The sequence below is a fragment of the Leiobunum rupestre genome, chromosome 1 (genome assembly GCF_980474605.1).
Source record: "Leiobunum rupestre chromosome 1, qqLeiRupe1.1.hap1, whole genome shotgun sequence".
Classification (NCBI taxonomy): Eukaryota; Metazoa; Arthropoda; class Arachnida; order Opiliones; family Sclerosomatidae; genus Leiobunum; species Leiobunum rupestre.
Genome location: NC_143384.1, coordinates 72,442,969 through 72,470,611, shown reverse-complemented (window position 1 = coordinate 72,470,611; position 27,643 = coordinate 72,442,969). Strand labels below are relative to the sequence as shown.

The window sequence follows — 27,643 nt, the reverse complement described above, 5'->3', positions numbered from 1 at the left end:
ATAGACAGACAGACAGACCGACATTCAGAAATATATTCGCGACCGAAAACTATCGCTACGCCCCCTTTGGTTCGCCATTGTAGATAAGTAGTGGCCAGTGCTTCCACTTTGAGGGTATTTTACCCTTTTTCGCGTAAAATTGACCTCGAGAGGGATTTTTTTTCGAGATTGAGGGTAATGGGTAAAATGAGGGTATTTCGAACATTTCATGGGAAATTTAAGGGTATTTAAAAATTTTGAAAATAATCTACCATGAAATATAATTTCCCTTTTTGACAAAATGTAACTAAGTTGGCCGTAAGTGGAAAACCTTTTAGGTTCTTTCTCTGTTGTCAGCTTTGCCGATTGGACTAGACATAAATATTGTTTTCGTCCCTTAGTAAGCGAATTGCATACCTACCATTAATATGAGTGTCTTTTTCTTTGTAAAAATTAAAGAAAAAACGGTGATAATTTAACTACATTTTTTAAATCGGTGTTTTTTATGGGAATTTTCAGAGTATTTTTAAATTTAAAATGGGTAAAAGTGAGATATTTTATTGTTTGATTCTTGTGGGAATTTTAAGGGTATTTTTTAAATTTGGAATGGGTAAAAGTGGGTATTTTTCAGCTTATGTCTGGGTAAAATGATCTTTTGGAAGTGGAAGCACTGGCAGACGCTATTAGTTTTTCCTCATCGTTATTCGGAAATTTGACTTTATAATTATTCGTACTTGCATTTTAATATAATTTTTGCATCGTTTGCTTATATTTTGATAAGGTTATTTAATAACAAACGTTCTTATGACTTTTTAATTTGTGTGTAGCAGACGCTAGATCATAGGCCCTATCTTGGAGAAGCTATCGCCGTTACGCCATCTACACTCCTGCACGATTACGAACCTTTCGGTCTCGAATAGTCATGGTTACGACTAAGTACTCTGCTAGCACCACCTAGGGACGATAAAAGCGAATTGAAAAATTACGTGGCAAACAGGCGGGCCGGTAGTGGAGGACTGCGTGTGCCAGAAACTTATTCGTAATTACGTTGTGTCGTCAGAGTTAAAATTTTGTGTAGGCCTTTAATTTGAATATTTCACAAGTTATTCTGTAGATTAAGTTTAATTAAATCACTGTAAGCCTTAATCAATATGGGCTTAACTATATCCAGTATTTTAACTCGTTTATTTGGCAAAAAACAAGTTCGAATTCTTATGGGTAAGAATAGAAATAATAATACTGTCAGTTGAATTACTTCTATTGTGAAAAAATTTCACAAAGGCTTAAGGGGATTAATTTTAACTTTCAATGTTTTTTACTTTCGAATATTTACTGTTTTTGAAATGGCATCACTAACCAAACATGAGGGCAATTTAAATCAATCAATTAAATATTTACTTAAAGTAAATTATAAGTCTGTAGTATTAATTATCTTGCATACATGTTTTGATTTTTCCTTAAGACAAATTAAAGCAAACTAATAATCTTTAATCTTTGGTTTAGTTGGTCTTGATGCTGCGGGGAAAACCACTATTCTTTATAAATTAAAGTTAGGAGAAATCGTTACCACAATTCCAACTATAGGTAACATTCACTTTAAAACAATTTATAACTGCTTATTTAGACTTAGCATTTAAACCTTTTTTTTGTTATTATAAAAGGCTTTAATGTGGAAACCGTTGAATATAAAAATATCTGTTTTACTGTTTGGGATGTCGGTGGACAGGACAAAATTCGACCTCTTTGGAGACATTATTTCCAAAACACGCAGGGGCTCATATTTGTAGTTGATAGCAATGATAGAGAAAGAATTCCAGAGGCCCAAGATGAACTTCAAAAAATGGTAAAACTATCTTAGTCTTTATAAACTCTCACTGATCTAAAAGGCCTTGGCTTACCCTTAAGATCTTAAGGCGGGAGGGGGACCAAGTAGCTACTGAGTTATAAATAACTTTTTAGAAATTCATTGGTGAAAATTTGACAAATGTAATAATCAATTAAGATTATTTAAACTTATATATGAACGTAATTAGGTATTTTTAATTATTAATATGGCTAATCATTTCTCTTAACTGAGTTATAAATTCGTAGTCAGTTTAACAACTAACTTATGAAGCCATTTTATAGATTAACCCTTGTAATGAAATTTACTCCAATTGTGTATCTAAGTTTTTCTGATAACTAAATTGGCTCTTAATGGAATAATTTCAAGCATCTGTTAAACTATGTTTACAAACTTCGAAGTGTATATTGATTTTCCATAGTTAAATGAGGATGAACTTCGAGACGCTGTACTTCTGTTATTTGCGAATAAACAAGACCTTCCAAATGCGATGAATGCCGCCGAATTAACGGAAAAATTGGGACTCAATCAGCTACGAAATCGAAGGGTAAACTACTTTAGTGAAATTGTAAATTTTCATACTGATTTTTAACCTATTTTTCTTAATAATTGTAAAAGTGGTATATCCAAGCTACGTGTGCAACGCAAGGCCAAGGACTTTACGAAGGCTTAGATTGGTTGTCAAATGAGTTAGCAAAGATTAAATAGAAAGAAGTGGCGAAATTTAAATATTAAACGGTGAGCAGGCGCGAGTTCTAGTTGGAAAACTGTGATGTATCATCTTATTTTCCTACCTTTTTTATTTTTATGTCTCTAACCTCTAGATATTCGTTCAACACGTTATTTTAAGCACCTGTTTTATTTTCCTATGTGAGCCAGTTTAGAACTCTTTTCCCACCAAAATTCTTATTTATAGAGAACAAACAGTTAAATGATACCAAATTATATGGTTTTTGTTTTTTTTTCTGGCAAACAAAAAAAATTACCTTGTCATAAGGATTTTATATCAGCTATTTTCTCCCTTTTTGTAATTAAATGTGTGAATCTAATCCAGTAATCATTGATATATAGTTTTTTCGCTCTACAATACAAATAAAGTCGACTTTATTTCCCATTTTGTAAAATTTATGAAATTTTTAATTCTGGCAAATACATTTTAAAGCCGAAGAGTTTTAAATTTTTGGTCTTAACCAACTTCTTTCAACCTTGACATTTTTGACGGTCAACATTTGACCCGAAAAATAACTATGCCCGGGAGGCTGAAGGGCTCTGGGGCTAGGGGCTACAAATTTTGAAAGAAAAGTAATTTGGAAAAATTTCGCTTTCTGTTGAAATATTTTCTCTGTTGTCGCTTCAACCAATCAACGACGAATTGATCCTCGGACGATACGACGCGATAGGTTGGATTTGGGGGTGTGATTCTTCCTACCCTCTTTGTTTTCTCCGTAATCGGAAATTTTCCTTTCACTTTCCATTTCGTCAGCTACGACTCGAGTAGTCGGCGTGCTTTTTGTCTAACAAAAAGACGCCGTAAGTTAAATAGTGTTTTATTAGGTAATTTATTTTTAATGTTAAAATGGAAAGTGTTTTTCAATACCTCGTTCAATTGGACGAAATATTTCTGGCGTTGGAAAGAAAATCTAGGCCTCTCGATAACCTGTCTAACGGGGACCAAGGCTTAACAGAGATTCCGTGGGAGATACTAAAGAATTTAAATAGCTGTTTGCCATTAAATGGCAAGCTTAGATATTGCGAAGAGGCGGTGCGTGAAAACGTCATAAATTTGTTTGAAAGATTGCTAACGCGACTTTTAAAAGCCATACAGCATGACACGTTCGATTTAACTTGGAAGATAGAAGTCTACCAGGGTATTTTTACTCACGGTTGCCATGCTGAAGCTTTGTCAGCACTGTGTCGTGCGCTGGAGACCACCAGGTATGTATTGATAGATGCATATGTAATATTAGAGTTATATGTAATCAAACCGTTAATTTCTAGCCCAAGTGTTAAGCAAGATGTTATTTTATCTATTCTGAAGAAATTTGTTGCAGGCCATAGTTTTAGAGAAATGATGTTTGATCAGTCGTATTTAGCAGTGGCTGATTCTAGCAGTATTAGTAAAAAAGTTCCTAATCCGATGTGGACTCATCTCATAAGTTTTTTAGTTTCATTACCAGATCGCGTAGCAAATAAATTATCAGGAATAGTTGGGTAAATACAATTCTTATTTTGAGCCTCATTTATTAAACTATCTTGGTTTCAGTTTATTAAAAATATTTAATTGATAGTGCACCATTCGATAAAACGAGCTATGGTACCTTGTGTTCGGATGCAATAATAATCACATTGGCTCAAGTTTGCGAGGAGCTATCTCATAATCGTAATGCTTCTTTGGAATTTATGAGCCAGTTTTTAGGACGTTTGTGTTTGACTGGCTATGCAGGTTAATACTTAAAGCTTTGTATTTTTAACTGAAACTCTACCCATTTCAGTTTAATTTATATTTATAGATTTAATATTTGAAATAATCACCCCCAAAATTTTGAATGAATGCAAAAGTAACTTCATTTGGAGGAAAGCTTCTAGTCGCTTGTTTGTCGGCGTCCAAGACAGGTGTTTAGAAAATGTTTTGAGGCCGCTATTGAATAACATTCCTTGGTAATTGTTGCCTTTTTTAATCTTGAATTGACTTGGTTCAACCAATTTTAAATAAATTTTATCTTTTTTTATAAGGTATGGCTATGTTAAGTACTTCATCGGCGAGAGACTAGTGAAACAAACTTTAAAGTTCCTCATCAGCCAGAAATTTATTTTGATTAGACAATCTGAAAATGTAGGTTTTGAGCCTTACGAAGTTATTTAATAATTGTTCTGCTAATGGAAAACATTGATTACAGACTAGAATACTTCGAAATTGTATTGGATATTTAGCCGAAGACGAAATTCAAGAAGATCATAAATTATTTTTAGAGGTCTATAGATTTTTTACTTCGACGAACATCTTAAGAAGATACTAATAAAAATTATTATATTATAGTTAATATCTCATGTTCTGCAATCCTGGTCGGATGCAACATCATTGCGTTACTTATCTTACGAGCAAAACTTTGCCTGGACAGCAGCCTTGGTCATGTGCGCAGGTTACTTAAAGAATATTGATTTTAGGTCATATAAACAAGGTATAATCTTATAGAAATTTGGTGTTTGATTTGGAATAGTACTTAAATCGACACATAATCTTTGGTAGGGTACCTTACTTGGGTCATGAGAGGCGTTCAAATGCATATCAGTAACTCATCAGAACCGATACGGGTCCAAGGAATGGTTATAGGTCAGTTGTACATGTCCATTTTGGAACCAGATGGTCCAAAATTGGAGTTTGAATATGAGGAGACAGATGAAGTGAAGGCCCTACTCGCATTTACCAAAATACCTGAAGAACCAAAGGAAGTTGAACCAGAAGAATCAAGTCCCTCCAAAAACATTCCAAATATCCAAAGCCCAGCTGATATTTCCATCTCTGAGAGTACTTCTGAACCTGTAACCACTGATAACCTTGCAAAACAAGATATTGATAGGTAATTGCAATTATGGCCTATTAAATGAGGTTTATTTCTAAACAGTGACTACAGCCCGGTTTTTATTTAGTACTAGGCTCTATAATTAGGAATGCACCAATATGGGTACAGCTGATATGTCGGCTATTCGTGGCTGTTAATATCGGACGATATATAGGTCCATAATGTTTGTGCATCCCTATTTATAACAATTGAGGTTCCTAAAAATACGTATAGATGGTGCAGTTATAAAAATTGCCATTAAGATAACAAAAAAATAATGGTTAAGATATTGTCAAATTCATGAAATTCCCATCAAAATTGTATTTATTTATACTTGGGGGGGGGGGAATGACTTAATGTAACTTATATCGTTGCTCCTAAATCTGACTGATATCTTGCGCATACCCAACACTGATAAAGTTACAGACTCTCATTAGCACAGTCAAAGATACGGGCTTGTACACCGATTACGAGGAGTGACTAGCCCCTTGTCTTAGTGGTGGTACCCAGCACCGTAACCAGGATTTTATTTCAGGGGGGGCACGCAATGGAAACAAATAAAAAAAATGTATATACAACCATACGTTTCATGGTGGTCACGGCCCAACCCCCCCCCCCCCCCTCCCCCTTGGTTACGGCCCTGGTGGTACCCGAAAACTGCGTGCTCCAACGGTATTGAAGCACATGGGGGATACGTTTTTCCTTACCCCCACCCTAAAAATTCAACCATGACTGTCATTCTCCCTTAGTAGAAATTAATTTTATTCTCATATTGACTTATCATTACTTTTATAAGTGATGATGACTTGGAGCCGTATGATTTAACGGATGATACCGAGCTGCCTAGTTCTTCAACTCCACTCTATATACGAGATTGCTTTCAAGGTCTCATAGATCACACAAAGCCGGAATGGACACAATCTTGTTTGGAATGTGCTGAACAGTTGATTAAAAGACAACCAACCTCTGCTAAAGAAGTATGATAACTTATTCTAATTTTATTCTTAAATCTGTAACAAAATGCTAACTTGTTTTCGATGTCTTAGATTTCTGAAGAAATAGCGAAAGTTCTTCTCCATTTAGATAATAACTTTGCCTGCGATCAGTTTGTTCCATGGAGGTTTAAAGCCTTGGTTGCCATACTTGTCAACAGCCCCGAAGAAGTGTCAAAGTATATGACTGCTCAATTTTACGATCGTAATTACTCCATAAGGCAACGCTTGGACATGTTAGAGGTGTGTTTTTATATAATTCACAGCGTTTTTTTTGTACCCTAGTACATAAATATCGATGATTTTTCCCCATAGGTTATGGCTGCAGCGAGTCAACAATTATCAGGAATTCAAAACATATCTGCCAAACCAATAGAACGAAATATGCAATTAGGGAGAGTTGAGGCTAGCGAGTCGCAACCATCTAGTTGGAAAGAAGTTTTAAGGAAGAGAATTGAAAACAAAACCAGAATTATAAGTAAAGTAAGTTTCAATGGTTAATTCTGTCAAAAGTTTAGTATGCTTAATATTATTTATCACGTCTCCAGGGTCGTTGTGTTGAACCTCCGATAGAAGTTGAAAATCAATTTTCAAAAGTAGCTGGATCTTTTTTCTTCCCTCTTTTAACCAATTATGATAGGTAAGTTTTTTTGGGTGAATATCAACACACCAAAAGCGTGTCCGATTTTTTTTTATTATTATACTTTAGACGACATTGAACATTTTTGTGTCAAAATTATCCCAAAAAAAATTAAAATTGGACATGCATGATATTTTTCAGTTTTTTCAATTTATAAATTTGTATGATTTAATTCATGTATGTGGTTCCCTTCCCAACAGTAAACAAAACTCGTTTGATCTGTTAGGCGATGATAGTTATTTATTAGCACGATTAATATACACCCTTGGCATTTTTATTAATTCTGCATCAAATTCATTGGTGAGTTTATTCTTCTTAAGTTATTGCTGTCCATGTATTTGAATTTGTCCTAAATATTATTTTAAAATTCATAGGTTGTGAAAAAGTTGGCAAAACATTTATTGGAGTTTTTATGGATCTTTAGATACCATGTTGAAGTGTAAGATTTGTTTTCTTAGTTTAAGCTGAAACCTTACAATTTTTAGTGATATATTATCCCACCACATGGTGTAAGAACTCCCTCAACATTACACTGTATTGTGTTAGACTCAAATAATTTACGGAACCAGATAGAGTAAAAACTTGTATGTTTCTAAACATAATCTCGACTGCAAAATATGAAACAAATTAACGAGTTTGTTTTAAAGTTGAAACTATTAGGCACCATAAACGATGGCTAAAGTGCTATTTAAACAGCCAATTTTAAAGGGTCTAAATTAAAATGTGTGATCAGGTTTAGTTCACCTATAAAAAAACTGCATATCTTTATCTTGCACCATTCTTATGAAATTAAAACAAATCAAAAAAGTGCTTTGAACAAATTCAAGAGTATGTATGATAGATTTATCTCCAAAAAATATAGAACTATTCTTAAGTAAAATCCATCTGCAGAAAAACGGATTGCTATATCTCGGAAATTGTTATATTCGTAGCAAAAGAAGATTCGTAATATAACAATTTCGGCAATATTTAGATCAGTTTTTCTGCAGATGGATTAAACTACAATACGTATGCTTCTTTTACTAATTTTTTTAACTTGTTAGCTAGCCTTTATCTTTGGACTTTTTAAGAAATTTTAAATTGAGAAAATACATTGTTCATTATCTTAATGGTCTTTCACTTTCCCTAGGTTCGTTAGACAATCATTGCTCTTTGCTCTATCGATGGTTTTATTGAATGTCCCTGCAGGGTTATTGGTTTTAGAATTTCAATCGGAGTTGTTTGAATATCAGTCGTGGTTGCAAGGTAAGTTTCCACACATTTCTAATACAAATAACTGTTAGTCGTAATGTAAATTTTCTTTGACTAATTTTAGATGTATTAACTAAAGATTGCGATACAGACTGCCGTAAAATAGCAGCGCAAGTATCAGCCTTGATGGCCAAGACCATTCAAGAGGTACTTGATATAGATTGGTACTATTATGATGAATAGTACATGCATTTACAAACAAGGTTTATCTTGTTTATAGGAGGTATCATTTAATTTAGAGGATTCTCAGAACAAATAAATTTATTTACAACGCTACGAACAAGTGGTTATTTCCATACCTTTTTACTAAATAGTAATTACCATTTGGGTTTCAGTTTATAATTTAAAGTGTCTAATCTTGGCCCTGCAAGAACTTGGACATGAAGTCCTTTGGTTTTGGGTTCACTGTTTCTTCGAAATATGTCATGAGATGGCAATTCTGTTTCCAACGCTTCACAGTCTCCACCAGTTCCATTTGTCCCTGAATGATATAGATTTGGATGTTAAATTTAAAGTTATAGGTTAAAAATTCAAGTTAAAATTAACTGACTTTAATAACCAGCATATCAATAGCTCTTATATCTCGAACATGTTTGTTTTTCAAGAAGACTTCTCGCAGTTTAGACCTTCCTTTATCTACTGTAATCGGCACATCGTACTCTTGAACTTAAGGAAGGTTAACGACCAAGGCTTAATGGTAGGTTCTTAAATTTAGATGAATTTTCATTAAAGAAACTAATAATTACTTATGTATGGGATTTGACGATACCACGCTTTGTACAAATTGAAAACTCTCCTTTTAGCTTCTAATTTATCAATAGATAATACAGGTTTTACTTGACGAGGAATAGCTCTGACTACTTGGGACGCCATTTTCGCAATAATATCTGCATTAAAAAATATTTTTAACTACGGCGAGGTGTCGCTGCCAGCTTGATTTGGTTTAAATTTCTGCTTTTGTGTCTAACCAAAGATGATATTAACTAATCCCGATTTTGAATAAATCGTAGGTAAAGATCGTCCCTCAAACTGAGAATTGGGATTTTTACGAATTCATTATTGGGTGGCATTCCAATGTCAATTTTATAAATTGGCATTTTAGTTGCGGTTACAAGGTAATTTTGAGGCATTTCTCATCCTACCAGTGTAGACAAACCATGACATTTCGAGCCTTAATTTTGTTACATCAAGAAACCCCAACACCGTTTAGGACAAAATAAATATAGTCTACTAAATGGTTTTATTTTTAATTGCATTAACGAATGTTATTTAGGATGATTATCTTTGCACATTTATACAGTTAATTATTTTATTTCGTTTTCAAATCCGAGATATTCGAGACTCAATATTAAATCTTCGATTTTGGGGTAACTTTTGTGTCGAAGAATATGTTGTCCTACCGTTATTGTAGCGTGTACTCTTGCTTCCATGAACGCACCTTACTAAATATCCATGTTCTTAGTCCAGGGTTGCCAGACTAACGATAAATTATCGTACAGGTTAAAAGTTGGGGCCATTTAACCATTTAAAACAAAATTTAGTACGTAAACTTCCCAAAGTGTAACGCCAATATTTCAACAAAATTTAAATTTCCCGTTTATTTTTCCCAAAACGTACGAGTACTATAGCCTTTTTCACTTGATAATTTTAATACATAATCGGAACCTGGCAACGCTGTTTCATACCTCATTCGCGATAACGCGAAAAAAAATACGAGGTTAAGGATGACGCAAATTTTCGGCGTTATATATATATATCCTATCGCGACGTTTGTGTCAGATAAAATAAAGAATTATGTTTGAAATACAATATTTTTACCATTTAGTTTGTAGCCGTTAGCTCTAATCATTATGGGCCAAAGTGTTTCCAGTATTTTGACGATTGGAAAAAAACCAATCCGTATTTTTATGGGTAAGTAAAGAGAAGATAAATTGCAGTGTTACCATACGACAGTTACAGTTTGAAAGTGGCTTGGAACCTAACTGAAAGTAAATCAGATCTTTTTCGTAATTTTTACTTTTAGACGGGCTGGACGGTTCCGGAAAAACGACCATTCTTTATCGATTGAAGTTGGGCCATTTTATAGAAGTAATACATACCATAGGTACTAATCATTATCACGTTGATTACCAACTACCATCACCACGACCAAATTTGATCACGCGCTGTTCGCGCTACAGCGGCCAACCCATTCGTTGAAGTTTCTATGTTAACCTATGAGCAAAAGATGTGTATGGTTTGAGCGCCCCTGGCGGAATATAATTTTTAGAATAGTTTTTGCATTGAAGCCAATACAAAAACGAGCGTGGCGCTGAACTTCTACATGTTATAGTACAGTTTAGGGGAATGGGTCGGCCGCTGTAGCGCGAGAGATCAAAGTTGGCCGTGCCATCACTGATTATTAAACCCTAAAATGTCTACTAATGGCGCTCCAGCGGAAAGAAAATGTTAAACCATATGCAAGCGGGGAAAAACGGCGCATGGAATTAATCTAGTATTGCTGTCCATATGAGACTGCTTGAAGCGGTGGATATTGTAAGCTGATGTATAGAATTGGGGAAGCAGACGATATTTAACAGGGTTTCTATGCGCTTATCGTTCTTTTACATCAAAAGATGCTTGGAAAATCTGTATATTCATTGTTTGCGAAACATATGGTTGCTGTATATTTTTTAGTGTTCAATAAATAAATTAGAAGAAACAAATGCATGGAAACACTGATAAAATTTCGTCTGCTTCCCCAATTCTGATTATCAGCTTCCAAAATCCGCCACTTGGAATAAATAGGAATAACGTCCATTGATTTAACTTCGATTGAGAAAGAAATGGAACATGCTTCGAATATTCGACCCCTTAATTTTCGAGTTGAAAAGTAATGAAAAAAGATGTAACGTACATTTAAATACACACAATCCCCCGATGTATTAAATATATTTTAAATATTAAATTAAAATTTGAACTACTTTTGAATTATCTTGTGTATTAACTTAAACCCAAGAGCAATTTTATCGAAAATGAAATTTTCGAGTTACCTGCTTTTGGAAATAAGGTAGCGAAAGGCGAACATGTTAATTTAAATAAATGTTTAGACAAACCGATTTTTTCAAGTTACCTGGTTTTGGAAATAAGGTAGAGACACGTGAACGCGTTATATGCACCATGTATGCACTCAATGTTTTTGGCAGTTAGATGGCGCCTGTATCAATAGGCACGAAATTCGAATATCACAATAGTGCGTACACGGGGTGTGGGGTCCTACGAATTGACCAGAAATCTCATTTAAAATTAAAATTTCTTAAGTAGTTCCAAAATGATCAGCACTAACTAAAAATATAATTTTCAACCAAGTCGGTCTTTATTCAAAAAGATTATGTAGATTAAAAGTCGAATATCGCCATATAGCACTAAAATGGGCAAATGACAAACAATTGTTGGCCCTAGATCTCCAAAAATTCATGACGGGCTACCGAGGACATGATATTTCCTTTCGATTGAGATATCCCTGGCCCTTCTAAGCCTAATGTTTGGAGAGTTATGTGGACTCAGTACATACAAATCCTGGATAGCGTTTTCAATTTAACTACTCTCGAGCGCTCTAGATCGCTCTGATCAACATATTATAGGTGTTTTTTTTTCGCTTGTCCAGGGACAAAAAGTGTAAACTTTTTAGCCTAAGACTTTTTATTCGCCTGTTCTCGGGGTAAAATTTACCCTGTCCCGAATTTTGTTCGCTTGTTCCAGAGCTCTAAGGTTACACTTTTTACTCCTCCTCGAAAGGAGGTGTAGAGGGAGTAATCTAGCTTTGTCGTCTGCTTAAATTTCGTTTCACGAAAACATGGCGGGTAAGCTTTTTATAAATAACCTTTAACCTTTAACTACTCCCTTCTTACTCCAAATAGTTTTTATCGTCAAGACAGAATTGAAGTAAAATGACGTCATATGTCTACACTTTTTAACCTGCTCAAAAAACCTAGGACAGGCGAAAAAAAACCACCTAATGTTCCATTTGCGTGCACAGATATGCTCCGATCAAGATTAGCGCGTTCCATTTCCCGCTCTCGGGTGCTCCGAGATCGCTCAAAATCGATCTGCGAATTTCGACACATCAACGGATCGAGATCGGAGCAAATTTTTGCGAGTTCCTTCCTACCGTGTACCCCCTTTTTCGCGCATGCCCAGATTTGGTTTTTCATTTGATTTTTGCCGCTAGAACGCCATCAACAAACGTTTTTGCACCACCTTGGTAATTTGAAGAGAGTGGAATATCGCTGTTCGTAATTAATCCACGCGGCCATTACGGTTGACAAATTCTTTCTTTAGGTTTTAACGTGGAGGAGATTGAATATAAGAACTTTCTATTAACGTTTTGGGATGTTGGTGGTGGAGATAAAATTAGACCATTGAAAAGACATTACTATCCAAATGTAAAAATTGTCATATACGTAGTCGACAGCAGTGATAGAGAAAGAATTGACGAGGACCGGTACGAACTTCATAACAGACTGGTACGTTAAATTTAAAAACGCCCTATCAGGAACTTATATGTGCATACACTTGGAATATCTCAGGTGGAGTGTGGTGGCCTTGATGATTCCCATCAAAACAAGCGTGGTTTACATGTACGGTAGCTTTTTTCGACATAGTAAGGCTTAGCAAAAACACAACGTTCTCAACAAGCGCTACATTCAATCGAGTCCATGTGGCGTAACCATTGAGTTGGGAATATTAATCTAGAGGTCCAATCAAAACGTTGGATTTCAGTATTTCGCGAAACAAGTTTTTAAAAAATAAGAATACTGCCGTCTGCTCCCGAATGACGAGAAAACCTTATCATTCTACCCGTGGCGCCGTCTATCTCTCAATGGTTCGTTCAAATAAGACGCGTTTTCCGGCAAAAATATTTTTTTTTCAAAAATAATGGATGGCGCCACGGGTCATATGATAACGTTTTCTCGTCATTTTAGAGGAGATGACACAATCGTAATTTTCGAAAAATTGTTTCGCGGGGAGCAGATTTGATTGGATCTCTAGATTAATATTCCCAACTCAATGGGCGTAACGACGTTAGCTTATCCGAGGTAGCTAGTATGATCTAGTGTCTGCTACAGACAAATTAAAAATTCATAAAAACGTTTTTTCTTAAATAAACTTATTAAAAGATAAGCAAACGATGCAAAAATTATATTAAAATTTGAATACCATTATTTACAAATTCAAATTTACGAATAACGATGAGGAAAATCAAATAACATCTGCTTTGCTACCTATATAGGTGAACCAAAAGGGGCGCAGCGATAGTTTTCGGTCGCCAAGAAACAGTAACTTACAAGTCTGGGCTCTCGGAAATATTACTTCTTGGCGATTTCCTTGAAGATGTTTTATTTAAGCATGGGCCCATGATTTAAGCTTGGATTAATAATAGTAGTTCCTATCTGGATATATCACTTGAACAAAAACCTGACCAGCAAATGGCTTTTGCGACAGCAGCGCCGCTTCGGCGAAGTTAGCGGAATTTCCGAAACTCCCGTAACACGTAGACTTCTACAAGTCAGAACCATTAACAAACACTTAGGAAATGCACGCGGAACGCTAGTGTGATATATCCAGGTAGGAACTACTATTTTTTTTATCCAAGATTTAAGCGTCTATTTCCTACCAAGTGTTTATACCTTTAATTTCCTGAATCTATCTAATGTTAGCAATCTCTCTTTAATATTAATGTTTTAAATTATTTTGATATAGTTATCTGATGAAATGCTACGAGACGCTATTTTTATCATCTTCGCTAATAAGCAAGACCTTCCAAATGTCATGAGCCCTATCGAGATAGCGGAGAAATTAGGCCTAAACGATGTTAAAGGACACAGGGTAAAAACCATAGATATAAGAAATGTATATAAAGGTCTAGATAAATTTCGGGGGAAGCCTAACATAAAATACGGAATTGACACCGAGGAAGGCACGTGACCAAGAGCGCGAGCTCTCTTAGCATTTTAGTACTAAGCGCTTGACCTTTCCGCAGGCCGTAGTCTTTAGACACCATCTGTTGGTGACTTTTAGTATAATTTTTAAGCAGGAGACAATGGCTCTCGCGACGATAGCACGAGCTTTCTTAGCCATAGATAGCGCCTTATAAGGATAGCCTGCAGAAATTACGCGTTTCTGCTAGCTGTCACCTCCGTATTCACTCCCTTTGAAATATTTTATCTAGACCTTTATATACGTTTCCTCTAGCTATGATAAAAACGGATTTTGTTCAAAATCGTTTCGTTTATTTCTGGATTTTAAACTACTTGTTTGAATAGTGGCATATCCAAGCAACGAGTGCTAAGGAAGGACGAGGAATCAACGAAGGCTTAGCCTGGGTATGCAACGAGTTTGAAAAATCACAATCAAACGATATCAGGCTTCGTACTGTGAATTCGAGTATTACGCAATGAGGTTTATTTTGGCTTGTTTTTCTGGCGGTAATAGCGGACGCTAGAAAGATGCTATTTTCATCCCAAAAACAGTACAAAAAAGCAAGGCCATATTTAAAAGATGTGATATGTTAATTGTGCTATACATTCTATTTATATAGAGAAAAAAAAACAAAAATACGTAATTGTACCGTTGTCGTAATCTATTTTTATATCCTAATTAAATATATAAAGTCGTATAATTATTTTAAAGCAAGTGTCGGCTCTGGGTGAAGTAGCTCTTTTTTCAACAGATGTCGCTAGCATCGAATTAAAAACAAGATGCTGAAGCTACATTTTGACTCAAAAGGCGGGGCATAAAAGTATGCTTCGCGTTGATTGGCTCGTTTGTAAATTTGTCAATAACTTCAATTATAGTAATTGTTTCCAATATATTTTATATGGGATATATAATTTAGGTTGAAGTTCACTAAGCAGAGTAAAAGTGGTCTAAATATAATACCCTATAATGGCTCTCTGACGACGTTATTGTTTCGCTATTTTGAATTTTAGCTTCCGTTCCCATTAATAGATGGCTCCACGCTCTCCACGAAAGTCTTTTTTTTCGAAAATTTTGATAGATTCATGGCCATCTCTAATAACAGGGGCCTTTTCATAATACAGGTGGCAATGATAGAGCCGATAGTTGCTTTAACTTACGGTACCAATAAATTATTATTATTATTATTATTGGTTTTAAAAACGTGTCGATTTTTGTCGGTTTGGGAAACCAGAATGACGCCCTATTCACTCTAAAAGCCTCTAAAATAACGATCTGCTTAACCACGGCCAACTTTGACACTCGCGCAATAGCAGCCAACCCATTCGCCGAAATTCCATGAACAAGGATTTTCCCGATATAAACTATTGGCGTTCAGCGCGCCACGCTCGTTTTTATATTGGCTTCAATGCAAAAACTACTCTAAAAATAATTTTCCGCTAGGGGCGCTCGACGCCGAGATATATTTCTGTTCGTAGATTAACTTCAGCGAATGGGCTGGCCGCTATGTCGGTTTGGGACATTGAGTTTATAATAATATAGAGCCCCAGACCGGATTTCCTCCATAGGCTTTCAGCTTACCATTAGTGGAACTTTATCAAAGTACGCCTGGCGCCACCTATGAACGACTGCAGGAACTTTTTATATTGAAAATAAAATACCTTCCAAGGTTACCATCTGAGTCTTGTGACGCTTCTTTTATTTATAAAATAGAATGTTCTTTGGAAAGCACATTTCTTGTTTTAATAAAATACATTTAACTAGAGTAGTATAATATATATAATTAAACATAATAAATATGATTTAATAATCGGTTCATAATCAAAGAATCACGAAGAGAAAAGTAAGTATCACAACAACAGGATGAGTTTGGTCCATTTTTTCCAAATTGATTCCCTCTTCATTTGCTCATTAAGGGTCTTGGCAACTTTTTAACCTAATATTTGTAAAAATGTTAATGCTGTTTTTGACAAGGTAGTGTAAATGGTGGTTCCAGCCAAATTCTTGATCAAACATGTGCTCGGTTAAATCTTTGAAAATGTCTTCTTGCATCAGACATCGTCTTACAAGCGTTTCAATTCTGAGTGGAGTATTTTTTATTGAACCGCCACATCTCTCAAGGTTTAGACTTCGGATGCATTTCCCTGAGAGTTCAATCATGGGCCAATAAAAGATATTGTTCAATGATCTTTATTATATCCTTAGACGGATGTATCAACCCACCACGATCACGGATGAAACGCAATTGTCATGAAAACTTCTATTGTCATTTGCGTTTTCTTCTAATGCTGCCTTGCTTTGGTGACATTTTCGCAGTTTCCTTACAACAAAGCCAACAACATAATGAATAATATTGTCTCTGAACAGGTTTGATCCATCAAAATAAAATTAAAAATCAGCATTATCATCGTCTTCAATTTCATTGGTAAGTGCTTCATCATATTAGGTCGTATACTTGTGTAGAAAATTATTAGTAGCTTCGCATAAGTTAGGAACTTTTGTATTGTCTAGGGCTACGACATTGGAACAGCTGGAAGCCTCTGGCTTTGCCATAAAAGATCTCTTATAGGTAGATTTAAACTGTGAAACAATTCCTTCAAAATCACATAAATTTAACATTAAGCTTAATTAACTAAATAAACCCTTTATGATTTATTTTCTATAATAGTACAATTCTAGAAGCTGATTTAAGTGATTTTCGTAAAAGTGTAGGTGTTGCTGTGTTAGTAAGTAGTTTAATGGTAGTGTTTTTTCCAAAATGATCCGTTTCTTTTGGTAGCCATTCTGGTTTTCCAATGGCTTCAAGCCTATTTTTTTAACAAAACTGTGTTTTTACTTGGAAATCTTTTGGTAATTTTAAACGAATTAAATTAAAAACTAACTTTCTATTGTTTTGTTATGCTTATGTAGTTAATACTTATGTCAAGAAACGATTTTGTTTCTCCCGTTGTTTTTACAACAGGAAATCGCAAATTTCCTACCCATTATATGACGATTTTATGCCAAAAATTATTAAAAAAACTATAGAAAGTTAGTTTTTAATTTAATTTGTTTATAATTACCAAAATATTCCACTCAGAATTGAAACGCTTGTAAGACGATGCCTGATGCCTAAGACATTTCAAAGATTTAACCGAGCACATGTTTAATCAAGAATTCGTCTGGAGATACCATTTAAACTACCTTGTTAAAAACATCATTAACATTTTTACAAATATTGGGTTAAGAAAAGTTGCCAGAGCCCTAAATGAGAAAATGAACAAAGAATCAATTAGGAAAAAATTGACCAAACTTATCTTGTTTCAAGGCCAATAGCCAAGTGATTCTTACTTTTTGCTTCATGATTCTTTGATTATTAACCGATTATTATTTCATATTTATTATATTTAATTCATTTAGCTTAAGTAGTATAATAAATTAATAATATATATAATATTATACTACTTTAGTTAAATTAATTTTATTAAAACAATTAAATTATTAAGACATGAATTGTGCTTTTCCAAAGAACATTCTATTTTATAAATAAAAGAATCGTCACAAGACTCAGATCATGTCAGATGGTAACCTAGGAAGGAATTTTATTTTCAATATAAAAAGTTCCCGCAGTCGTTCATAGGTGGCGCCAGGCGTACTTTAATAAAGTTCCTTGATTTTCAGTCCCGTTTCCACCTAGGAAGATGAAGACCGGGAACATTCTATAAAATGTTCCTGTGAAGACTACGCATCCTGGAATAGAAAATTGTATTCCTCCGAACTAGTACGGGCTTCCCGATCTCTCTAAGGCAACTCAAACCTTTGGAGCAGTGACGTATTTCCCATTGGGCAAAAAGGGCACTGCCCTAGGGTCCCAAGATTCTGGAGGGCCCCATTTTTCAAATTGTGAAATGCAAAAGAAATTTTAATAGAAAAATGTTTTTAACATGGCTCGAAAGTTGTAAACTTCGTATTTAGTCGCGTCTATAGACAGGGTAAATCTAAAACGAATAAAGACTTTTGGTTGTTGGTATTTTTAAATTCAGAATAAGCTTCTTCTTTAGTAACCTTTAGTAGGACAAGTGAAACTATTTGAACCGATAGTTGTAGACTAGAGCGACCCCAAACTACCAGCTTCTTCCATGCAATAACAGTTGCTCGCTATTTCCTAAAAAATCACTCCAAAACTAGCGAATAGCTTTCGCCTATTGAGTGTCGCCTTACCAAATTTTAACTTTTCCCGCTTTCGTGTCTGTGTAGGAACCTAAGCCGTTTGGTTTCAATACGAAAATATTTTTTTTTAAATTTAACTAAATTTCAACCTTCTAAATCGTTAAAATATCGAGTCGTTGTTGTATAAAAGTCTTTTATTTTCACGATAAAATCGGTATATCTGTGCGAAACGGGGTGCCTTTGAAAACGCGTTTTTTTTATTAAAGTAGATTTAACATAAATCCACTCACGCTACTTGCACAAGAAATTGTCATTTTTCCAATTTACGTAAAATATTGTTCGTGGCTCGGTTCTTTTGGTTATATTTAGACAAAATATTTCTATATAACTCTACGCTATCGGCCTAGTCTATTTTATACCAATTTCATACTTACAAAATGTATAATTTATGCGAGATTTACTGGTAGCAATTAAAATATTTACGTCTCAGTTTGTTAATCCGTGGTACGATTTTGATCGGTTTTTGTTTCGTTATCACAAAGGCCGGTTTGATAGTTTCAACGTTTTAAGGTTAGCAAATTTCTGATATGTTTGAATCGAGAAAGACCCCGTCCAGCCGCTGTCAAAGGGTTGACTCTTTCGTTTCGCAACTCGTGCTGCTCGAACTGGCCGTACTCAGCAGATCGCTGGTACTCGTATGGCCGTCCATTTCGCTATGCATACTCCTGCTAAATTTCCTTTCCAGTTTAGCCGGGTCCAACAACATCATGGACTGAGAACGGCCGGCTTCTAAGGGCGTCAAGGGACTGGAATTTAGGGACGAAGAGCCCGACGTGGACGCGTAAGACGAAGTGCTCGGGCCTTGGCATTCGGCGACGACCATCAAAGGCCTATCGGACGCCTCTTCGGACGAGTCTTCGGGTAATGGCGGCAACGTGCCCTGGTTTCCCGTGCTCTTGGCTTTGTCCATCCCCCTCCAGATGGGAAGGGCTTTGACCTGTTTGACCTGCGTGTCCGAGGAGGACGTTTTCTTTCTTCCCGACGAAAGGTCGTCGATGGCCACTTTCTTTTTCTTTATAATGATTTCCACCGATAACAACAGCACTAGTATTCCGATTACGATGCAGGTAGGCCCGGTTACTAGCCACGGTGTCGGGTTACCTGCAAACAAAATTATATTCTTTCAGTTCAAAGGCATAGAATCAGATTCGGTTTATTATTATTAGTATTACTGGGTTTAATAATTATTATTTAATTTATGATTAATAATAATTATATTTATTTATTTATACCTAGTTACAAGGTTACGACCCGAGGTGATTCAAACTCGGGGATCTAGTATAAGAAAATCCCCTAAGGGGCATTCCATGTGAAATCAACACGCCCAAAAACATGACCATCTCGGATTTTGGTGAAATTTTGCATATAGATAGTCTAGGGATTTCAAGAAAAATGCAAAGTTGTATTGAATTATCTCACGGTTTTCAAAATATGACTGTTAAAAATTTTAAAAAAATGGCCAAAATCACATGACTGGTATATTTTCTAATCCCCTATAGCAGCTGTTCTAATTAAGCTACATAGTTGCGAATGGTGTCATTTTACTCAGCTATGTATGCCCTTTCCAACGATATACACCATATGTACATTTAAAAAAAATATTTTTCAAATTTCAAATTATTGTTTGAATTTGATTTTTTTTTAAAAAGTGCGTCATCAAAATTAAAAAATACAGTGAATAGTTTGTATCTACGTTAAATTATTGACCAAATTTCAAAGTGGGAGGTTCATGGGTTCATAGTTAAACATTATTTAAAAAAAAGGGTTTTTAAAAAATGATAGCCATTAATATGTATACATATATTCATATATAATAAATACATATATGCACATATATAAATATTATGTATCCATATACGCATGTGTACATATATAATATTTACATATATAAATATTATGTATCCATATACTCATGTGTACATATATAATATTTACATATAATATGTTTACATATGCGCATGTGTACATATATAATATTTACATATATAAATATTATGTATCCATATACTCATGCGTACATATATAATATTTACATATAATATGTTTACATATGCGCATGTGTACATATATAATATTTACATATAATATGTTTACATATACGCATGTGTACATATAATATGTTTACATATACGCATGTGTACATATATGTTTACATATACGCATGTGTACATATATAATATTTACATATGTTTACATATACGCATGTATACATATATAATATTTACATATAATATGTTTACTACGCATGTGTACATATATGGGTGGTAATGTTTTGAAGTGGTTAAATAGTTACCTTAAGAACAGAAAAAATATATTAAAAATAAATAACGAAGTCATGAATGTGAGCTACATTTCTAACATAGGTGTCCCTCGGGGCTCTGCCTTAGGCCCCTTGTTATTTAGTATATTTGTTAATGACCCGCGTTTCTCTATCAAAAACGACTCTAACTTAAAAACTTACGCTGATGATAATAAGCTATATAGAGATATTGTTCAACCCATTGATTGTAAATTTTTAGAAAACGATATATCCCAACTTGATAACTGGAGCACTGAGAATGGTTTACCGTTAAATCCTGAAAAGACTAAAGTTATCTGGTATACTAAAAAATTTAATAGTATATTGTTTGACTACAAGATTAACGACACTGTCCTTACTCGTACTAATAGCACTAGTGACCTACATGTAGGTATACTTTTCGATTCGAAAATGTTCTACGCGAATTATATCAATAAACTGAAAGGGGACTGCTATCGGATCATTTACGCAATTTGTAAAATAGCAAGAAATCTAAAATCCAAAACCGTGTTCGTTATTCTCGATGTTAGCTTGGTTCGCAGTAAAATAGAATATTGCCATCAAATCTGGGAAGGTTGTAGTAATTATCTCCTCGCAATAATCGAGGGAATTCAGAGAAAATTTATTCACTTATATTGTCATTATTTTCAAAAACCTATGTCATTTAACTATGTGGAGACCTTAAATAACTTAAAATAACAAACAATTTATAATCGTTTTTTTAAACGCGACGCTTTATTTTTAAATAAAATTCTTACCAACAAAATTGACTGTGCGAATCTACTCGAAAAAGTTAAACTAAAAATTCCTCAGAGAAAAACTAGAAATGTTTCTTGTTTTTATACTTTAAATAAAGGTGTAAACCCTATTAAAAGAATACAAGACAAATGTAATAGTTTAAGTAAGAGTGTCGACTTCTTTGAAACTAACTGCTCAAAGTTCATGAACTCTCAGAACAATGTTCTAATGCCGAACAAAGATTTTGATGTATTCTAATTGGCTGTTCTTCTAAATGTGAAATCGACAATGTATATTATAATATGCAAAATTTATTTAATATTTAATATTAAATTTAACGTTATTATCTAACATGTGTAACACTGTGAAATATGTATTTATTTAATTTTTTATTTAACGCATTTATGTAACACACGTAGCGCAGTCAACTCGACAATACAGGGTGTTAACAAAAAAATGGACCAGGGTGAATATCTCAAAATGTGTTTTAGCTACGATTTTGAAATTTTATGTTGTTATAGAGCGCTCAGGGGGTCAACCAATTATGAAAATGTCAATGACCTTGAACCATGTCTTCAAGGTCATTCGAAAATTAACTTGAGAACCGTAAAAGCTACGAAGTTGGTTCCAATTAGAAAAGTGTTCCCCGTCTCATTTTATGGCTAACTAGCTTTGACTCGCTCTGATTTGCGAAATAGGAAGTTGAGCAATGTTAGGCCAAAATCAAGAAGGCCGTTAAGTTGATAACGTGTTAAAGACGATGTTCAACTGATAACTTTAAAAGTACTCTTGTTAGAGTACTGGAATTTGTTAGACAACCTTATCGTGGTTAAGGGTCTTAAGTTTGAAAATTTCAGCTCCCAAAACTCGTCTACCAAACTGACTTGAGAACCGTTGAGTTTCAATTAGAAAGTTGTGCGGCATCGCATTTTATGCCCAAGTGACTCTGAACCGATGTAAATTTCCCAATAGGAACCCAAGAAAATAAACACCAAAACAAGCAGGCCATAAATAAAAATGTCCAAGAGATCACAATAATTAAGTGTTTATCATTTAGAAAGTACTTGTGCTACGTTATCAACATTTTGAGGATAAATTCACTCTAGTAAAAATATTATAATAATCAATAATAATCAGCTAGGCTAATACCCAAGGCACTACCTTAGGCCTAAGTCATCAAGCGACTTTTGAAGCCTTTAATTCAGGTGGCAGGGTTACACTGCGTAGGAGGGTGGTGGCAAGCCCTGCAAGATCGAGCCAACAGCTCCCTACACTAACTATTACCGTTAACCTCAACAAGCTTTTATGGAAGGGGAAACCGAAGAGCTTGGGGGAAAACCCCTTAAACCAGCGGGGAGAGAACTTGCAAACTCAACGCGGAAGGAGTTGTTCCGAGTTTTCACCCAGTGCCACAAGCTGGGATCGAACCCGGCTCCTCTTGCTGCGAGGCGAAAGTGCTAACCACTCCGCCACCCCACAACTTTATAAAATATAGATGGCGCTACCCCACTTATGCAGAGAATCGCGATTGCTGTCCAAAGAGGTAACGCTGCATCAGTTTTGAACACGTTCACTCCGGGTGCCTCCCTAGCCGATTGTTTGTCCACTTTGCCTTAAATGTTCTTGTAGCATTGTAACTGTGGTGCTAAATAAAGAATAGCTTATGCTATTAAAATTCGGTTTACCTTGAACCATGTCTTCAAGGTCATTCAAAATGTATCTCGAAAACCGTTAAGTTTGGAAGGTTGGTTCGAAAAGTGTTCGCCATCACTTTTTAGATCCAAATTTATTTCAACCGACCTAATCTGAGCTTAATTGAAATACATTTTAATGTTGGTAATTAGTCATTGAACATTTGTATTCATGACCTTCTGGTTTTGGTGTTAGTTTTCTTAGCTTCCTATTAACCAATTTGCATGACCCCCTGCGCGTAATATGCGATCTGAAAATATCAAATTCCCCGGAAAAATAGCTTTTCAATTATATACTCTGGGTCATTTTTAGTGGACATCCTGTATACATTATATCATAAGTGGATCATTCTCTCTAAGTATACAAATTCCGGGTCTCGGTCGGGTATCTTAGTCTGGGTTTCGTGACGTCAGAGCTTGTATAGCGAGCAAACTCCAAAGAGAAAAATTTTGAAAATATTTCGGCGGAGGCGCCACCGAGTGGTCAAGACGGCAACTAAAGGGGCGTTTATTGAACGAAACTCTACCCTTGGATCTGAAACTGACCTTGAACAAATATGGTACAGGTTTTTTGGGGGAAGAAATTCGAAGAGCCAACCCCCAAAATTTCTCTCTCTCGGGCCCTCGAGACACGTTTCAGACGTGAAATGTATCATAAGAGATGTAAGAAACGTTACATTCGGCAATATAAATTCAGAGTGAAGTTTATTTGATACACAGTATAGGGCGGTTATAAAGGGCTGCCAGACCGACCCCGACAAAGACTATAGCCATAGGTAACATAGCGTTTTGTCTACTTATGTATTTATTATATATGAATATATGATACATATTAAAGGCTATCATGAACCTCCCACTTTGAAATTTGGTCAATCATTTAACGTAGATACAAACTATTCACTGTATTGTTTTTTAATTTTGATGACACACTTTTAAAAAAAAATCAAATTCAAATAATAATTTGAAATTTGAAAAATATTTTTTTTTAAATGTACATATGGTGTATATGGTTGGAAAGTGCATACAAAGCTGAGTACAACGACATCATTCGCAACTCTGTAGCTTAATTAGAATAGCTGCAATGGGGATTAGATTTTGGCCATTTTTTGAAAATTTTTAACCGCCATATTTTGAAAACCGTTTGAGATAATTCAATAAAACTTTGCATTTCGCTTGAAATCCCTAGACACTATCTATATGAAAAATTTCACCAAAATCCGAGATGGTCAGGGTTTTGGGTGTGTTGATTTCACATTGAAAATTTTCAATGGGATTTCGTTTTGCCATGGCAACCGAAATTGTTTTTGACAACTCAATTTGTAATTTTCTTTACGGGATTCAACATAGGAAAAATCACTAATTTTAAATAATTAAAAAATTTGGTTTTTACAATAAATTACTCAAATGAACAAAATTAAGAATTATTAGTCGAATTCGTGTCATTTTGGGTAAATTCTACTAACTTTGAGTAAAAACGAATTATTATTATGTGATACATAATGATAAATTGAGGTAAATATGCGAGGTATAAGTATTGGGACATTTTGGTGAAATTAAAAATTGGGCTGATTGAAACTAAATTGGGTAAATGCAAAAACATTGGGTAAAAGCAGGGAAATGTGAGGAAATGCAAATAAATTACGAAAATACAATGCAACTTGGCTAAATGCGAATAGAATCGAGAAAACGCGAATAAATTGGTTAAATGCGTATAAGTTCAAATGGGTAAATATAGGGAAATTTGGGTAAATATTGGAAATTTTTGGGTTGTTGCGAATAAATTGGTTAATGTGAATAAATGTAGGTAAATCCGAATAAATGGGGTTAAGGCGGATAAGTTTGGGCCAATAAAGGAAAATTGGGGTAAATAAAGCGAAATTTAGGTTATTGCGAATCAATTTGGGCAAATGCGAATAAAATTACTAGCATTTATCCAAGATGACCCGAATTCGACCAATAAGTAATAATTTTGTTCATTTGAGTTATTTATTGTAAAAACCAAATTTAGAAATTTTTAAAATTTGTAACTTTTCCATTATATAATATTAAACACTAACCTTCCTAGAATCGTTAAAATTAATCTAAAAATGAGGGGCCGAATATGGCAGGATTTTCGAATTACAACCGCCACTTATTTCCGAATTCCGTTAATCAACACAAGATGGCGTTCGGGAAACCGGAAATTTCTGCTTGATTTTGCTCCCCATTTATTTTATTTGCTCCCTTTCCCCCCTACTAAAATGGCCACCTGTATCTTGTGGTGAACGACTGATTTAGTACGCGTGAAGGTACCAGAGTCATGTCCTGGATTTATCATTATTTGGCCCATGGTTAGGACTAGGTTGAGGTCACGAGTGGGGAAAGGAAAACGTTGGAGCATGGACGAACAATGTGTGAAGCGTAACTTCTGGTCTTAGCACCACCCCTGCGAAACCCTTTTTGGGGGCCCCTGTTCGGGGTAGGTCCGATGGGCCGAAGACCAACCGATCGAAGGGGTCCAACGGATCGAAAACACACGGCCCGAAAAAAAGGACCAACCGACCGAAATTTAACATACGTTTTTTATAGCAACAAAAGGGAAAAGGTTTCAACTGACCGAAAAGTTGTATATCGTTAAATAAAAATTAAAATAACTTTTTTACTGTTCAAGTTTACTGTTTTGTTTTTTACTTCTGCCCCGAGATATAGCAGGGTATGCGAAAAACGTTTTAGATTAGATTAGTTCGGATTAGGTCAGGTTAGGTTAGGTTAGGTTAGGTTAGGTTAGGTAAGCGCGCGGAGCGCGCAAAGGTTAGGGTATATACGCGCGCCGAAGGCGCGTAGGCACCGTTGGATACGTCCGTGACTTATATATATCTATAAAAAAAACCTTAATTCGATCTACTAAAAAAATATATAAAGGTGCAAAATTGGGCTGTAAACCACACAATTGGGGTATTTTCGATCGATTGGAACTCAATGTTAAATCGTTTTCCAACGAATTGGATTTCGGTCGAATCCATTCTGCAGATAACGATAATTATGAGCTCCTTAATATATACTTTTTAAAAGTAGTTTTTTTTTAAAGTGTACTTAGTCCACGAAAGTGATTTTTTTTTCAGCTTTTTAAAAATATATATTTCGGTCCGTTGAAACCTTCTGCAATTAACTCATAAAAAAGGAATTTTTAAATTTTCGGTCGGTTAGTGCTTTCCTTCGATTGGATGGACTTCGGTCCGTTGGACCCCCATTCGATCGGTTGGTCTTCGGGCCATCGGACCCAGACCCCATGTTCTTCGGTGGTCCGCTGCCTTTGCGAGTACGTTATTTCCGCCGCTGACTGTCTTAATCGGTGTATAGCCCGCAAATCCTAAGTAATCACCTCTTTCACTATAACTACGTACGAAATATCATTCGTTTCGGTTGAGGAAATAGATTTCACATTGAGAAACCGTTGCCTACGTTATTATAAAGGCCCGTGCACGCGCTACAATTTAATTATTTCTGGCATTTTAGTTCGGCGATTATGGACTCAGTTGCCTAGGCAACGGGAAGTCTTTAAGCTTAGTCCAAGAAACACAGGGACGTCGCACGGTAGATATTTCGCGCACGAAGCTTCGTTGCGGCTGCCTATTTCCTATTAATCTCGCGCGATGTCGCTAGTAGCGAAAGTGAGTCAATTTTTAAAGGCTATTTGAGTCACGTGCACAGCCCTACAATCTGTCAGCACGTGGCCTGCAACAGCGTGGCTCCAAAAAACGAAATTTCTTTTATGTTTTTTAATATTTGTGTCCCTAAAATATTAAAAAAATATAAAATAATTTAAAAATATGTAACTCTTACGACGTTAGCTGACTAATTTTTTTCAAGTTATTTTGATCTCTCATGGATGGCGCCTATTGACTATCTGTATCACCTAACCCCCCCCCTCTCCCTACCGCAGCCGCAACAAAGCCCCGCCGAAAAATAAAGCGTTGGGTATGCTATGAGCGAGACGTCCCTGTGTTTCTTGGTTTAAGCTTTAAGAATATGGCCTAACAGTCTGTTGCATTATTAAAAAATTTGGATGTAATTTACGTTATTTTTATGTTCCTTTAAGAAGTTTAATAAGTCGATCCCACCCTAAGTTAAACCACGGCCAACTTTGACACTCACGCAATAGCGGCCAACCCATTCGTTGAAGTGTCTATGTTAACCTGCTAACAAAAATATCTCTCGGCGTTGAGCGCCCCCAGCGGAAAATTATTTTTAGAGTAGTTTAGTGGTTTATGGAATTTCGGTGAATGGGCTGGCCGCTATTGCGCGAGTGTCAAAGTTGGCCGTGGTTGAACAAACTGTCTTGGAAATTCAATCTATTTGTCGGCTCTATCATTGCCACCTGCGTCCAGGCTTGGAAATAAGGTTTATTTCTAAACTGGTCTATTTGGCCAGTGACTCCCAACTCTTGAATTATTTAAGTGGTCACGTAGACCAGTTGTGAATAATACGGTAGATAATTTTAAAT

At 35.3% G+C, this 27,643-nt stretch overlaps 5 protein-coding genes across 8 annotated transcripts in view; 3 read left to right on the top strand and 2 right to left on the bottom strand.

Moving 5' to 3' along the window:
- The first annotated feature begins 960 nt into the window (after nt 1-960).
- On the top strand, nt 961-2,946 carry LOC149966318 (ADP ribosylation factor 4). Of its 2 annotated transcripts, XM_090152830.1 has the most exons (6): nt 961-1,197; nt 1,483-1,563; nt 1,641-1,822; nt 2,244-2,369; nt 2,441-2,560; nt 2,647-2,946. In XM_090152830.1, the coding sequence occupies exons 1-5, from the start codon at nt 1,131-1,133 to the stop codon at nt 2,528-2,530; spliced, it is 546 nt and encodes a 181-aa protein (XP_090008956.1). In that variant the 5' UTR covers nt 961-1,130; the 3' UTR covers nt 2,531-2,560; nt 2,647-2,946. The 2 variants fall into 2 exon arrangements, with proteins under 2 accessions (XP_090008956.1, XP_090008947.1); XM_090152821.1 differs by having other exon boundaries at nt 962-1,197; nt 2,441-2,946.
- Nucleotides 2,947-3,279: 333 nt separating this feature from the next.
- LOC149966317 (telomere length regulation protein TEL2 homolog) lies at nt 3,280-8,541 on the top strand. The gene is made up of 17 exons (XM_090152811.1): nt 3,280-3,757; nt 3,821-4,033; nt 4,111-4,265; nt 4,333-4,480; nt 4,556-4,655; nt 4,720-4,794; nt 4,860-5,001; nt 5,070-5,400; nt 6,179-6,359; nt 6,429-6,617; nt 6,690-6,857; nt 6,923-7,014; nt 7,215-7,314; nt 7,389-7,453; nt 8,144-8,259; nt 8,330-8,412; nt 8,486-8,541. The coding sequence occupies exons 1-17, from the start codon at nt 3,399-3,401 to the stop codon at nt 8,522-8,524; spliced, it is 2,556 nt and encodes an 851-aa protein (XP_090008937.1). The 5' UTR covers nt 3,280-3,398; the 3' UTR covers nt 8,525-8,541.
- Nucleotides 8,509-9,732, bottom strand: LOC149966316 (NADH dehydrogenase [ubiquinone] 1 alpha subcomplex subunit 6-like). The gene is made up of 4 exons (XM_090152842.1): nt 9,666-9,732; nt 9,012-9,152; nt 8,816-8,931; nt 8,509-8,746 (listed from the first exon to the last, which is right to left on the bottom strand). Exons 2-4 carry the CDS (start codon nt 9,136-9,138, stop codon nt 8,618-8,620), a joined length of 372 nt encoding a protein of 123 aa, XP_090008968.1. The 5' UTR covers nt 9,139-9,152; nt 9,666-9,732; the 3' UTR covers nt 8,509-8,617.
- Nucleotides 9,282-15,966, top strand: LOC149966315 (ADP-ribosylation factor 3-like; the record flags this gene model as incomplete). The annotated part of the gene is made up of 6 exons (XM_090167523.1): nt 9,282-9,380; nt 10,091-10,176; nt 10,289-10,353; nt 12,586-12,770; nt 14,008-14,133; nt 14,571-15,966. Coding segments are annotated over 6 exons (696 nt in total), but the record flags the coding sequence as incomplete, so codon positions are not given.
- A 2,765-nt stretch (nt 15,967-18,731) lies between these two features.
- Nucleotides 18,732-27,643, bottom strand: part of LOC149966314 (uncharacterized) — a 48,823-nt gene continuing 39,911 nt past the window's right edge. For all 3 annotated transcript variants that reach the window (XM_090171533.1, XM_090171541.1, XM_090171525.1), the window contains exon 3: nt 18,732-19,533. In XM_090171533.1, the coding sequence (XP_090027659.1) occupies nt 18,995-19,533 (539 nt within the window). In that variant the 3' untranslated portion in view covers nt 18,732-18,994. The remainder of the gene's footprint in view (nt 19,534-27,643) is intronic.